This window comes from Typha angustifolia, chromosome 8 (genome assembly GCF_048772165.1).
Source record: "Typha angustifolia cultivar Huaian chromosome 8, ASM4877216v1, whole genome shotgun sequence".
NCBI classification, from domain to species: domain Eukaryota; kingdom Viridiplantae; phylum Streptophyta; class Magnoliopsida; order Poales; family Typhaceae; genus Typha; species Typha angustifolia.
In genome coordinates this window covers 15823947-15838729 of record NC_133246.1, presented here as the reverse complement: position 1 = coordinate 15838729, position 14783 = coordinate 15823947, and the positions used below count along the sequence as shown (strand labels likewise).

Genomic DNA, 14783 nt, shown 5'->3' with positions numbered 1-14783 from the left:
TGCTTATTACTTGTGATCCTTGCCAATATATATGCGCACAGGCATATAAATCGAGGTGCTTCTGCCATTATGAAATGATCCTTTTCCCCCCCAATTACATTCTATAATATCCAATGCCATCCATATGGCATTCTCTTAGATCAAATGAAAAAGGAAGTGAGTATAATCATAACTATTAGATGTACATAGTTGAGTTGATAAGTCACACTTGGATAAGCAATAGAAAATCTCACAACTTGAAAGATTTCTTTAAATAATTATCTGATTTTTTTTAATATTATTCTTGCCACCACATTATGAAAAATATCATAATTGGTATTAAAACCATTGAGATTCTTTCAAAAATCTATTTTTAAACAAGTTTGCAAGAGTGGCAATTATGTAAGATTGAACAGGCTTTTGATGTGGGCCGAATGCTTAGAGCAATCTAATCAACTTATATTAATGTCTTATGAGCTGAATAGTTAGTAATTCTTTGTTGCAATATACGACTTACTTTCTTCTGTGGACGATCCCATCGTTAATGACTATTAAGCAGCTTGTTTACCAGGCTAATTGTAGATATTATTCTATCTCGAATAATGGGATAGTTATCAAAATGTTTAATTAAAACTCCTCTCCATGACTTGATCTGAAGAGTCGTATGTATAGATAGGTATATGATAGTATCTACATACTAATACCTTTTCTTGTCACTTGTTTTCAATTATATCTATATCTATATATATATTACCGAAACATTCGTACTCAGATGACAAAAGGTCACGAAGTTTAAAGAATATGAAGTAATTTTAGTGATTAATGCCGGTCTTTGAGCCATTTATACCCATATGATATCCTATTATTCGTTTGACCATCACTAATTCTTCTAGAAAGTTTTATTTAACAAGCAAGTAAGCCTATTAAAATACTGTTGAGACAGTTCCCAATATACTCCCATATTAACCAAATTTAATAAAATAATCATAAAATCACTAAAATATTGGGTATGATTTAGAAAATTCCCTTCAAAATCTATTTCACTATAGTGGGTGGTCCTTACGTGAAACATGCACCACGTTTGATTAGAAAGGTACTTAGAGTGACGCATTAATATAAGCATTCAAACCCCATCTTAGCACCCAAGTCTTGATAAAAAAATAAAATAAAAATATAAACAATAAAGAATTCGTAGGTCGGATATATATCTATATATATATATATATATATATATGATCGTCTAAATAGACTCCTACTAATACTTCACCGACACGTGTTAGCTGGCAAGTCCGTTTCTTGCGGGTCTCCATGTGTCACTATTCTGGAATTCTACTCGAAGATTTCATTTTAAAATACCCGGATCCAATTAGTTCACTGGTTGGTTAAAGGGGAATGGCTTTATGCCAAATCAAAGTAAAGCATCTTTTGACTCTTAATGATCATCATCTCTTAATCAAAAAACAATATTATCTTAACTAGTCTCCACGTAATTTTATGCCACTATTTAATTGAATTTATAGTTAATAATAATATATGTGATGGTTATAATTTTGTAGTCTAATTCATCCATCTAGAATCCAATGGGCACTTGGTAGTCTAATTATTCTTGGTGTATTAATTAGCGTGAGCGAATGAAAGAAATTAGAGGATATTTATTTTATTTTTTCTAGAATATATGAAGCGTTGTCCTTTGACGGTGTTAAAAGTCAAAAGAAAGGTTGCCAAACTCTGCACTCGTTGATGTGGGATCCACGCGGTTCCTACTTCGCGAGTTATTTATCGTAATTTCTTATTTATGATCTATATATATATATATGACTAAATATTAAGTACATTTATTATGATTCAAGTTGATTAGAGTCTCTATGGTAACTAATTATAACGAGGATAACAACACTAACCACGAAGCATTTTCCCGTTCGGAAATCGCACGCCGGAGTGACGTGGCACCCGTGGCGTGCCACGTAGTTGAATCTGAAGAGCACCGCTTCCGGATGTTACGGTGAGTCCAGGGAATGACACGTCACGATGCCGTCGCTTCCAGATAAGCGTGGGGTCACGCACCAAAGCAGAGCCCAGGGCCGGCCGTTGTAACCTTTTCCCCATCCTCCTGCCTCCTGCGTGACGTGGCAACCCTCGCCTCTTGGCTAATCTTTTAATCTCCATTTTTTATCCTCGACTTTGTTCTGAATTAGTTGTCGTGCAATAGATTTGATTCCGAAACTTTGAACCCAGACTTGTCTCTTATGATCTTAATTATCTCCTCCCTCTTGACTATTTTCTTTTTACCTCTCATAATTACGTGACAGTGAATTAGTTAATGCCTCCATCAGTCCTTGCTCTAGATAAAGAAGAGCTCCTTTTCAGAAACTGTCGTCAAATTTGTCAATGAGTATACTAGTACATATATATATATATATATATATATATATATATACCTAGATATCGAGATGAAAAAAGATTTGAGATCGAGACCAAGACAAAACAACATATGTTTTTATTATTGGATGGAATGAATAGTGTAACAAATGGTAACCCCCCAATGAGGCTTCTTCCACAAGTGCCTTAGCCAACAAGTTAAACTATAATCTCTCCTCTTCTATTTAAGTTCATCGCTTCCCTCTATTCACTTCTTTCATAAAAATCCACCTACAATTCACTGCTCGCCTTGGTGCTCCTCCATAACTCTCAGTCACCCCTTTCCTGTTCTCCATAATTTTCTTGTTCCACATCTTTTTCTTTTTTTGGGGTTATTTTTTGTTTTCTAGAGATTTGGGTTCTTTAGACGTGCAAGGATGGAAGATGTTTCAGTGCACAGCCAAAGGGACGAGTGCATAGACTTGCCTCCTGGCTTTAGATTCCACCCCACAGATGAGGAGCTCATAACCAGTTACCTCTTGCCAAAGGTTAGGAACCATAGGTTCATTGCAAGAGCTATTGGGGAGGTGGATTTGAACAAGTGTGAGCCTTGGGAACTTCCAAGTAAGTAATTATACATATATCTATATATATATTCATCCATCCTAGCTCTCCTTATCTTTCTATCTCTTGTAGATCTCTTCTTCTTAGTTGGGTTTTATTTTTTTGTGTGGTTAAATTATAGGCATGGCTAAGCTGGCAGCTGAGAAGGTGTGCTACTTCTTTTGCCATAAGGATAGGAAGTACCCAACTGGGATGAGGACCAATAGAGCTACAGAAGCTGGGTATTGGAAGGCTACAGGCAAGGATAAAGAGATCTCTAGGAGAGGATTTCTAGTTGGCATGAAGAAGACCCTTGTGTTCTACAAAGGGAGAGCTCCCAAGGGAGAGAAGACCAACTGGGTCATGCACGAGTACAGGCTTGAAGGCAACTTCTCTTGCTCTAATCTCGCCAAATCTTCAAAGGTACTTTAGAAAGATATATAGATATCTAATCTTTTGGGCTCTCATATCTTTTGTTGCCTTGTTTGAAGAATTTAAGTTCTATGAACATTGCAGGACGAATGGGTTGTGTGTAGGATAATCAACAAGCAGGCGGGGATCAAGAAGAGCCCAATGCCTAACTCTATCGATAACGATGATCTCTTGCACCCTACTACATTGCCCCCTTTAACTGATCCCTTCTACGCCAACGAGAATGAGGGTTTTGATCACTTCAAAGGAGTTCCTTCTACCTCCTCTCCTTCCATGCCGCCTTCTTACCTGACCAACATGATGAACATGGACAATCTACAAGACATCAACTACCATCATCTATTGATCGGCTCAGGAAATCTGAGTCAAGATTCACTTTCGTACCCTCAGATGCCGCCTTCCGGGCAGTACTTCTCGCTCCCGGGGTCGTCGACAAATTTGGACTACTACTCGCACCTCGAGAACACGGTGGTCGAACAATCGCAGGCGGCGATAAGGAGGCACTGCAAGGTGGAGCAGCAGTCTAACACATCGCTAGTCAGCCGTTCGCAGGACACGGGATTGAGCAATGATCATAACAACACGGAGATCTCCTCGGTTTTCTCCAAGCAATACGACGATGATTTCGTCGATATTGTTTGGAGGTATTGAACATATCAAAACATCAGATTGGTTTGCTGCGGGTTAGTTCCATTAGTTCATAGGTTTAGAATCTGCTTGTGCTTTAGATATATACTGTAATATTGCTGTATATCTATACTGCTATATGCATATATATATATATATAAGCTTGAGATTATTCTAGTATGTATACAGTTTGAGAACTTATATAGAGGATTTAGATCACGGTGTGATCGCCACGATTACATCTTTCCTACTTATCTTCTATATATTAAACTAATTGGTGTGTTCCTACACCAAGGAAGATGACTCCATAACAAACTTAGAACAAGGAGATGATGATGTATTGCTATGGAAAGGAAGTGGAGGAGTTCAGTTAAAGGTGATGGGAGAGAGAGAGAGAGAGAGAGAGGGGGAGAGAAGTTGTATTCATGTGATTTGCTTGTCTTAATAGCTTACTTTCCATTCAAAGCAAAGCGTTTCGGAGAGGGAGGGAGGAGGAGGCCCACCTCTTCTTCTTCTCCTTCTCCTTTTTTTTTTTTTTCTGGTTAGCGAATAGCCCACCTTTGCTGCATCAAAATCCGGAAAAGAGTGGAAAGCGAATATTCCCTCCCACGTGCTATTTTCTTGACCTTGGCTCGGCTATTACCCATTAGCTGTATCTTAGCTGCTGTCCTTTCTAAATCATTCCGAGTTTTGAAAGTAAACTATTCCCCGTTTGGAAGTAAAATTGCAAGCTTGTAACTTGCAATATTAACATTAGCGAGATCCAGGAATGGATCGAAGGATGTGTGGCATGACATGGCAAGTTGGATAGCAATAAGAGGTAGCCTTGCAAGTTACAACCTCTACGTGTGGTGGACCTTGGGTGGCATGGTTGATAGGAATTAGCAAGTCTTGCAAGCCACAACTTACCTCGCGATTTTCTGTCATAAAACTGACACCTGTCTGCTTCGAAAACAGTTAGTGTAGCCGAGCCGAGCCGGTTCGAAGCCAGAAGTTTGAGCTATTCGGCTCCTACCAACCTTGGCTTTCCGTTATGCTCGGGTGGGGGCCAGATGACTCCAAGCTTCCCCCCGCCACGTCACCATCTCGTCGATCCCAACGCTCATATGTTTATTTCTGTGAGACATGCTTCCCTGGATTCTTCTCTTATGGTTATTTTATTTAATCGGCCTTCTAATTAAGGGTTTGTGTTTGGATTAACTAGTGTAATGTATTATCACTCTCACCATCAAGTTTGGCAAGGCTTCTAGACATACGCAGATCTCAACCTGCGTGGCAGATTTTTTTGGTGAGTCACGTCAAGATTGGCCCGGTTTTTAAATTATGAGATCCGATTTATATAGTTAGATCGGATTTGAGCTTGATTACAACTCTAATGGTTAGACTGGATATGATTAAATATATGATATTATAATTTAATATATTATTGTATTTGGATAAGGCCATAAGGGTTATAGTTTCTGTTGTTAGTGGAGCGGGCCGGACTCAAGCCCGACCCGGTTGCAATTTCGGACTTAGGCTTTAAAAAAGAACAATTTATGGGCCGGATCGGGGGGTTGGAGTTGGGCCCGGGCCTAGCTGAAGAATGCTTAGGTACTGGCATCAAAGAGGGGAAATTTTAAAAAAGAAGAGGATAGAAGAAAACCCCAGGGAGATCATCGGCAATGGCGAGCATGTCGTCCTCCTTACCACCCCACGGTGACCCTTTTCCACCGCCGCCGCGTCCACCACCCAATCAAGAGGATCTCTCCAATGTCTCCTCCTCCTCTTCGTCGGCGGCGACGCTTCTTGTTCGCCATCTCCCGGAGGCGATACCCCACGAGATGCTCTCTCGTCTCTTCTCTCACTATGGAGCTTCCAACGTCCGTCCCTGCGCCGGTGGAAGGTATGAAATTACTCGGGCTCTGTCGATCTGTTTGTCTTCTTTGCGATTCTTGCGTTCTTAGGCTTTGTTTTTTCGAAATGGCTTGCAAAAAGTAGTTTTCATGTTTGGACATTGTGATATAGTAGTTCTAATTCATTGACAGCGTAACTCGAGGATACAAGGGTGACGTTACCTTGAAATGGTAGCTGATATCTCGTGTGCAATATTGCTGACTTGTGGCTTCTCTAAAATCTTGCTCTGTTCACACTGGCAGATGAAGCATGGAACTAGACATGAACTTAGTTATAAAAGTAATTTAGGAAAGGGCATTTACTTTGGGTGCATATAATTCTATGTGGATCCGAAACTTATCCAGTTTTATTGTAATAAAACTGTTAATTTATTTGCTCAAAACGAGGTCATAGACGAAACACAAAATGCTTAATAGTTGGAAGCGCAAGGAACAAATCCAAAGGCTTTCTCTGTTAGTTTGATGAAATCATCTGCACATTTAGATATGTTGTTGAGAAATATACCCCAGTTGATCTGCTATTTAGGCGATTAGAACCATATTTTTTATATCTATAAATGAGATTGGGTCTAGTGACCCACGTAATCCTTTCCTTTCTTAAATTTAAATACTTTGACAATGACTAGCTCTTGCATGCTGAACTACTCTTCTCCATGTTCCTTTTCTATCCAAATAACTGAATAAGGTTTTCAGCATTGTAAATCTTTGTTAGGTTCCTTCCACGACACATGGATCAACTATTAAAGGAACCTTGTTTGCTAGTTGTTATTCATGTCCCTGCGGAGCTATCTTCCATTGTTGTTTTGATATTGTTGTCTTTTTTTCTTAATTCTTTTTCTAGGTTAAGGAATTGTGCCTTTGTGGATTTTAAGGATGAGGCCTTGGCCACTCAAGCAGAGTCACAATTAAACAGGTGCTCATCTGGGACATCCCTTAATCTTTACATTTGATCATTTTGTGAGTTCACAATTTCACACCTTAGATGATGGATATTGTCTTTTCCTTGCAGAATTTATATATCCATCATGAGTCATGTTCTTTTTCTTTTAAGCTTGACATATGCAAGAAATGGTGCCTATAGCTATTTGTTTAGTTTTCTGTTTTTCTTTTTCTCATCCTTGTTGGCTGTGGGTGATTATTTAGGTTGAGGTTTCTGGGGAAAGTCATATCAGTAGAGAGAGCAGGCCAATCAAATGCGAAGATCTCAAGTCAACAACATCAAGATAAATTGGCAAAAGACATGCTTCATCCCCCAATAAAAGACTCTTTTACAAACCGTAATAACCTGACATCTGGAGGTGAACCAATTGCTCCAAGACTTGGTGTGGACTACCCTTTTCCTCCTCATCTTGAGTATGTAATCCATTGGGTGTTAATTTTTTTTTTATGCATAATATTGAAACAGACTCATTGAATGTAATTATACATTACAATGCATGCTTGAGTACCAATTGATTTTATTTGTCTGTAAGAGTTTTTGCGCTTTTTATGTCTTGATTGGTTTTCTGGAGAAGTTCTGGTAGAACACTTCTCTGCATGTCAAAGAAACTGTCCACTGTTTTGTCTTAGAGGAAATTTGGGTTCTTGAATAGTTGTTTGGATCTTTTTGGGAAGATATAGTTTCATTTCACCAAAATATTTTGCCCCAGAGAGCAGGAACTCCAGTTCCTTTTCAACTCTCTTTCTAAAAGTTGCTTAATGCATCTGACAGCTTAGAAACTTATAATTTTTGAATTTTCTTTTTCTTTTGTGTAATTTCTATTTGCAAATGGGCAACGTAGCCATGTAACTTTGGGACAAGGGGTGTCTCCTCACAGCAGGTCGCAGTGAGAAGGTCTGAGCAACCAATATTCTCTCAGCTGACCTGTGATTATCTCTTTAATGACACTTTATATGTAGAACTTCTTTGTCTTAGCTGACCGGTCTTGTTGTTTTATAGGTATGAGTACCCACCTCCTGATGGCAATATACTGACGAATATTGTCAATGCTCTGATTGCTGTTCCTCGTTTTTATACCCAGGTTTGAAATGATCTACTCCTCCCTTCTTCTGATAACATGTTTGATTTTTCAGTAGAAAAATAATTTGCTCAAATATGTTTGATAAATTAATGCTATATATTTTATGAAGGAAACTGTTGTATTTGGCAGGTTTTACATTTAATGAACAAGATGAACATTCCAGCCCCATTTCGCATGGCATTACCAACTCCACCTCTACCTCCCCAAGTGCCTGCTCCTCCTCCACCACCACCGCCATCACCCCCTTCTAATACAGAAAAACTTAATGATCTCTCCAGTGATGAGTCTGAGATGGGGTCTTCGGAAGTACTCACTTGCAAGCTGTAGATTTTATATTTTTGTTTAGTTCCTTTTCCTTAACCACCAAGTCTTTTATCACGTTTCATTGTGTTTGGTACTGCTAGGAAGATATTGACGTTCGTGGAGGAAAGCGTTCTAGGCGAGAAGCAATTGTTGGCCCTGCAGTTAATAAAGATGTGGCACCTGAAACTGTTGCATTGAAGCCTTCTGCCTTGGTACCAAAAGAGGTCCCCATAATAAAAAAGAAAAACCCAGTGCTAAAGGTTATTCATTCTTTCTTAGGGTTTCATTATCAAAACAAGTTTAATCCTTGTCAGTTTGTGATTCAATACTACTCTGCAGATAAAAATTGGCCCTAAGGCAGCGCAGAAGGAACTTCCTGATATTGATAGTAGCACAAAAGAACTGGAGCCATCAACAGAGCATCTAGAGAAAAATCATTATGCAACACCTCAAGAGATAGAGAGCGGAAAACTGCCCCCAGAAGAAATATTATCCCTTCCCATGTTCAAGGTATTGGATTTTTATGCTACTTTCTCATTTTTATGCCATTTAAGAACAATAGCGATGCAGAAGCATTTTGAGCATTTAAGCAGTCATATGATGAGATACATTGCATTTTTATCTGTACTTCCTGCAGTTTATTCCTTACATATGAATGTTTGATCTCTGAGTTTTATATTTCTCACCAAGGTAACTCCTCACTTGCTGGCAGTTGTTTCTAGGTATACACTAAAGCAAGTATGCTAAGTAAAGAAACCGGGGAGGTCTTCTTACATTTTATGAATGATTGAATTAATTTGCGTAGGGTTAAATTTAATTAGCTCTGAGGCTTACTTATTCCAGAACTATAAAACACTTTCTAGATTGAATATGCACCACTTTATGCAGAATATTTCAGCTGGAGGGATTTTCACAGAGCTGTTCTTAGGGTGCACGAGAATACTAGGTTAATTTTTTTTTTTTGGTTATGGATGTGTATTTATCACTTATCATAACAAATTGAAAATATTTTCTTAATTATTAGTGTAACAGGTGATAACTAATTTATGACAAACAAATTAAAGCCTTAAAGGTACACTGAAATGTATATATTTGCTGTATTTCTTTGGTATTGGATCTTATTAAGATTGTTGTATCCATATGGTGTCATGTTGCACTAGATCCTTGTTGATGCTTCAGCCTTCAAGTATTCAGGCTTTTTTCATGTTATAGGAATTTTTACTTGTTAATCCATGGAAAAGAATGAAATTTGGCATGAAAGTGATCCTGGTAGTTCATTTGTTTTTGGATTACTGTATTATAGATTTTGAGTACATTGCTCTCCATTTTCAGAATTACACTCCTGGGAATCCTGCTGCTGTTCTATACATCAAGAACTTGGCCAAAGATGTTGTGATTGATGACTTCTATTTCATATTTGGTAAGCCATTCTACAATGTTGAAGCAATGATTTGAGTGAAGTTTCTTGTTGAAGATTGAAGAATTAAATTAATTTTGTTAATTTCAATTTAGCTCTCTTTATACTATTGCTATTTTTCTGCAATTATTTTTACTTCTGTTCATGTAGATTATGTATCAGTTTTCTTGTTAAATGTTTCTTGCAGGGTCACTGTTTGAAAGTATGGATGCTGCTAGATCTGGTTTAAAAATAAAGTTAATGCAGGTCAGATATGTTCTGTTTTGTAGTTGCCATTTACAGTGCGAATGCTTATTTTATATTTTTTTTGCTAGTCGCTTAGTTTTCTGTCTTTTGTGTTTTCCCTGATTCTCCTTGGTAGAATCCTTTCGCTGTTCTGTACCCATCCACTATTTTTCATTTACTATTCATGATTAATTGATTATGCTCCATCTGATTGAACTCATAAGGTTTTGTTTCTTCTTTCAATTTTTTTTTTCTTGTGACTATCTTCGGTCAGCTACTCTAATACTTGAGCTTAAGAGCTTAGAAATATCTTTGTACAATAATATATTGAAGTATGCTGGAAATGTTACTGCTGGTCTTGCAGGGTGATTAGTTACCTTTCAGATAGTTTTATGTACCTTATCTCTAGTGGGTCTTTATGATTTGATGGTAGCTCTCTATTGAACTCTGTCTCTCATGATTGTGGCATTTCAGTTAGGTATATATGGCAATGAGATCTGTGAAAATGGGTAACCATCGTAGTGTCAAACCACCCTGGTTATCCTAGGGAAATTTTTTTGGAAGCTTGAAAGCCTATAGTTGCCTAGAGAACTACCTGTGCCACTAAGACTAAAATTACCTGGAAAGTTTAATGTGCTCATGTACTTGCTGTTATTTTAAGTAATATTTGATAAAACTAGTAACTTGAGCACCTTGGCCTTATGCAATTCATCAAGAACAAAGGCATTAGCATGCCTTGATCATGATCTTGCTGACTAGAGACATGTGGATGGGCGGTGTGTCTGCCACAGCCTTGGGGTTCTGATGGGAAGGGTAAGGGTAAGGAGGTTATTGAAGAGTGTTACCAAAGGAACTTCAAACTTATTAAAAAATTGAAATTCATTCAAGATCTAAATGATTTGCGTAAAGAGACTTGATATGTTTGATTAAGGCAAGGAGACTTGAAATAAGCCATATAATGAGCACAGAAGATGTGTATATAATTATTTTTATGTCTGATGTGGATATTATTGAAAAGATCGAAAAGTTTAAAAGCTAAACTGAGCTTTAACCTGGAATTGATAAAAGTGATGTGAACTCATGAAGGTCTGATCAGCTAGCCAGGAGCCACTATGAAAAAAAATATTAGCTTATAAGTAGAACAGTTTTATCTTCCTCCTAATGGTAGGTCTGACAATATTATGTACAATTAAATAAGTTTTAAATTGCATTTAGCAATATCTGTGAAATCATCATCTCTAAAGTACGTGATGCAAAGTTATCCTTTTGAAAATCTTGATTTTTTGAATTGGAATTTAAAATTTGATAGCATGAATGTCCATCTTACTTGGTGCAGCAACTTCTGAAACTTGTTTAGTCCCACACTATTTTTCAGAACTCATCCTTAATGTGAACTGCTTTGAGATCCTTGCTGGATTTTTATTGGTATACTGTCTAGTCTAGCAGCACTGATGAATGCATATTCGTTTATTTTCCTTGCATTAATTACATTCTCTTAATATCAGGAGGGACGTATGAGGGGTCAATCATTTGTGACATTTCCTTCAGTCGATCTTGCTCAGCATGCCCTGGTTTGTTTGTTTATAAGTCTTTAGGGCAATCATATATGGATATACCTCTTTGGAAAAGAATATTAAATGACATTTTGTTTTGCATAATTAAGTCATATACGATGTTAGTTACTATAGATACCATTAACAGTTTTTGGTTTCTTTTCTACTTCATCATCTATGGAGCAATGAAATGAACTGTGCAAGTTCCTAATACCTGATGATTTTACTATTTGCAGAATCTAGTTAATGGATATGTATTCAAAGGAAAACCAATGATCATCCAGTTTGGGCGAAATCCTGCTGCAGGCAAAGCAACCTAAGGTGAATTATCTGTAGCGGAGGTTCCTTAAGATGATCTTAGTCAGCCAACATCAAATTCTCACGAAAATACTACTTAATATTATAGAGCATGGCATGAGTATTTTAAAAATCTGAATTAATTTTACGGTTCCTATGTTACACGATTACAGCATATATGTTGGTAGACATGCAGATCTATGCAAACATTTGCACTGCATGTCCATATTTGTCTATCTACGCAAGGTATTATATGGTCCTGGTTAAGACTACATCCATCTTGCTTTCCCTACACATTGATAAGAGCCCTGTGCTTCAGGAAGCCCATATATCTTACTATGCTGTCCTCTCCTCACTCACAATTTTCAATCAATATGATCCTATTGTTTCTTGGGATCACACACAGAAGGGTCAGTAATCCTCGTGACTTTTACATAATTTGCTGTTTTAATATGGAGCCTTACAACCTTTTGCTTTCTTTATTATTTATGTCTCATGTAAGTATTAGATTGTAAAATACTGGAGTTTCTTTTTTGTGCGGTGACGTACTGATATCTGATTTAGTAAGTATTTTCTTTCAGGCAATACTCAATTCTTCCATAGTGTGCACTTTGAACTCAATTTACCAGAAGATGGGCAACTATCTGATTGCTGCTCAAAGCTGTAACAGCTACTCTGGGAAATAGTGCCACTAGAATTATTTTAGCTGCTTGACCAGTTCATGAAACCGATGCTCTTATGTCTTGAGATTTCACCTGCGCAAACCGGATACACATAGGGGAGAATCATCTGATAAAGTAAATTCTGAAGCTGCAAACAATTTCTAACTCATGTAATGCGTATGCATATGCTTGCACTCAATCAATTGGCTGTGTTCTTTGTTGCATTACGCTGTCATTTACTCTCCTACTATGGTACTGTAGTTATAACCTAGATTAAGTGTTTACATGCATAACATTTTGGTGATTGTCCAGGCTGTTACTTTTGCTGCAGTTGAGGAGGCAGCATGTATATATTCTTTGGGCTGTTAGAGAATCACATCTTGGTGAATGATGGCACTGCTGCAGTAGTTTTCTGATGGCATGAAAATATGGTTCGAAGATGAGATTATTTATGAAGCTTCTGCAATGCATTCTTATGGCACGAATGTATGAAGATACGATCCAAGATTATTTTTGAAGCAGCAACTCTGGCAGTGTTTTTGAGGTTCAGCAGGAGGGTTCATGTACAGATAATGTGGGATATTTGTTAATGCTACAAACAACTTTATTACTAACTAGCTACTGAAATTTCTTCCAAGACTTCTCTTGGAAATGTTATCAGAAAATTACGTTCTTCGTTTCCCTGATGTGAGCTCAACTACAAACTGACAGTATAAGTCTTTCTTAATATTTTCGTCTAATATATGAATCACATCTTTATTGTCAGAGCTATTGTTAGGAGTCCTCCCAAGTTCTGGCCCCAACCGATTAAATAAAACATTAGTGCTAAATGTATTTTATTCTCCGTACTTAAATTAAAATTTTATAATTATGACTAAAATAAAACTGTTAATGAGTTTCTATTTCACTCACGAGAGCTCTGATCATAATGCTAAAATAGTTGGGGAGAATGAATTTGTTATATAAGAAATATGAATAAAAAATAATTCTACCCATAAATATATGGATAAAATATATTTAACCCTAAAATCTAAGACATCCTGTGACGTTTGAACCCAAAAATTCAAATGATAAATGCAGTTTTAAGTGTTTCAAAATTTCCGCAGGCATTGCAGCCAGTTAAAATTAAAAAATCATAGCACGTCTACATCCGAGTTATATGGATTCACACCGAAGTCACGAGATACCTGAGACTGAGGTACAGATGCTCTGGATAAGATCATAAGACGGACCCGACAAAAACCCTTATCCGGTTGGGTCCACGTTATCCGCTCCTAAGTCCTTACGGCTTATCCTCTCAAATTAAGCAGCAGATTAATTACTTCCATTATATCCGTGATTAAATCGTACATCACGGAGGAAAGCGTCTCTTTTGAGTGCTTTCTAACGTTCTTTCAAATGTTCCGTTTTTTAGACTAGTAACGTTCGTTCTCTCAGATTTTAAAGATGAATAATATAATATAATAATATAGCAAGTTCGCAACTGAGTACAATTGTTTTTTTTAAATATTATAATTTATAATTAAAATTAACTCCTATTTAACCATGCATTTAATCTTTTTTCTATCACCGGCATTTATCGTCTTTCTATTAGTCGGGACTACTCTATATCTTATGTTTTTATATCGATATACTTATTTCAATAAATAAATATTTTAATTGATTTACTTTTATTCTCAAAGTATAAGTAGTTGTCATTTATGAGGCTCTCCTTTATATTCAACATCACAGTATCTCGTATTCGTCTCTAAAGGTATTCATTCACATTTCTCTTCAGTATGTCGGAACACTTTTTACGATTTGTTGTTTTCGTATCTTATCTATTTTACTTTCTGATCTCCCATACTTATTGCGAAGCCAACAAATCATTGGCTAGAATTAATAAAATATTTTATTATTATTATTATTATTTGGAAGGCCTTAGTATTTATATTGTAAGTTATAATAGGAGTGGTCCTCCAATTTTAAGCTAGCTTAGTATTTGGGGGCGGGGGTTTTCACATTTTTAGGCTTGATGTGGGTCTCCTTATTTAATAATATAATATAATCATATAGCAAGTTAAAAATATGAATTTTTTAAAAAAAATTATAATTAAAATTAACTCCTATTTAACTAAGTATTTAACTCCTTTTTTTTTACTAACGTTTATAGTCTTTCTACTAGTAAATAAATATTTTAATTGGTTTACTTTCATTCTTAAAGTATAAGTAGTTGCCGTTTGTGAGGCTCTCCTCTATATTCAACATCACAGTATCTCTGTCTCTAAAGTTACTCACATTTCTCTTCAGTATGTCGAAACACTTTTTATAATTTATCGTTTTCGTATCTTATCTATTTTGCTTTACAATATCTCATACTTATTGCGAAGCCAATAAATCATCGGCTAGGGTTAATAAAATATATTATTATT

At 36.7% G+C, this 14783-nt stretch overlaps 2 protein-coding genes across 8 annotated transcripts; both read left to right on the top strand.

Moving 5' to 3' along the window:
• The first annotated feature begins 2634 nt into the window (after positions 1 to 2634).
• On the top strand, positions 2635 to 4427 carry LOC140765202 (NAC domain-containing protein 92-like). Its single transcript, XM_073104161.1, has 3 exons — positions 2635 to 2961; positions 3083 to 3363; positions 3457 to 4427. The coding sequence occupies exons 1-3, from the start codon at positions 2775 to 2777 to the stop codon at positions 4021 to 4023; spliced, it is 1035 nt and encodes a 344-aa protein (XP_072960262.1). The 5' UTR covers positions 2635 to 2774; the 3' UTR covers positions 4024 to 4427.
• Positions 4428 to 5624: 1197 nt separating this feature from the next.
• Positions 5625 to 13137, top strand: LOC140765201 (U11/U12 small nuclear ribonucleoprotein 65 kDa protein). Of its 7 annotated transcripts, none has more exons than XR_012105162.1 (13): positions 5625 to 5884; positions 6736 to 6807; positions 7038 to 7247; positions 7834 to 7915; positions 8045 to 8221; positions 8320 to 8478; positions 8558 to 8728; positions 9551 to 9638; positions 9823 to 9881; positions 11366 to 11431; positions 11650 to 11734; positions 12292 to 12507; positions 12704 to 13137. XR_012105162.1 is itself a non-coding variant. In XM_073104158.1 (12 exons), the coding sequence occupies exons 1-11, from the start codon at positions 5664 to 5666 to the stop codon at positions 11731 to 11733; spliced, it is 1389 nt and encodes a 462-aa protein (XP_072960259.1). In that variant the 5' UTR covers positions 5625 to 5663; the 3' UTR covers position 11734; positions 12685 to 13137. The 7 variants fall into 7 exon arrangements, 2 of the variants coding, with proteins under 2 accessions (XP_072960259.1, XP_072960260.1); XR_012105160.1 differs by having other exon boundaries at positions 12685 to 13137; XR_012105161.1 differs by having other exon boundaries at positions 12292 to 12542.
• Positions 13138 to 14783: the final 1646 nt, after the last annotated feature.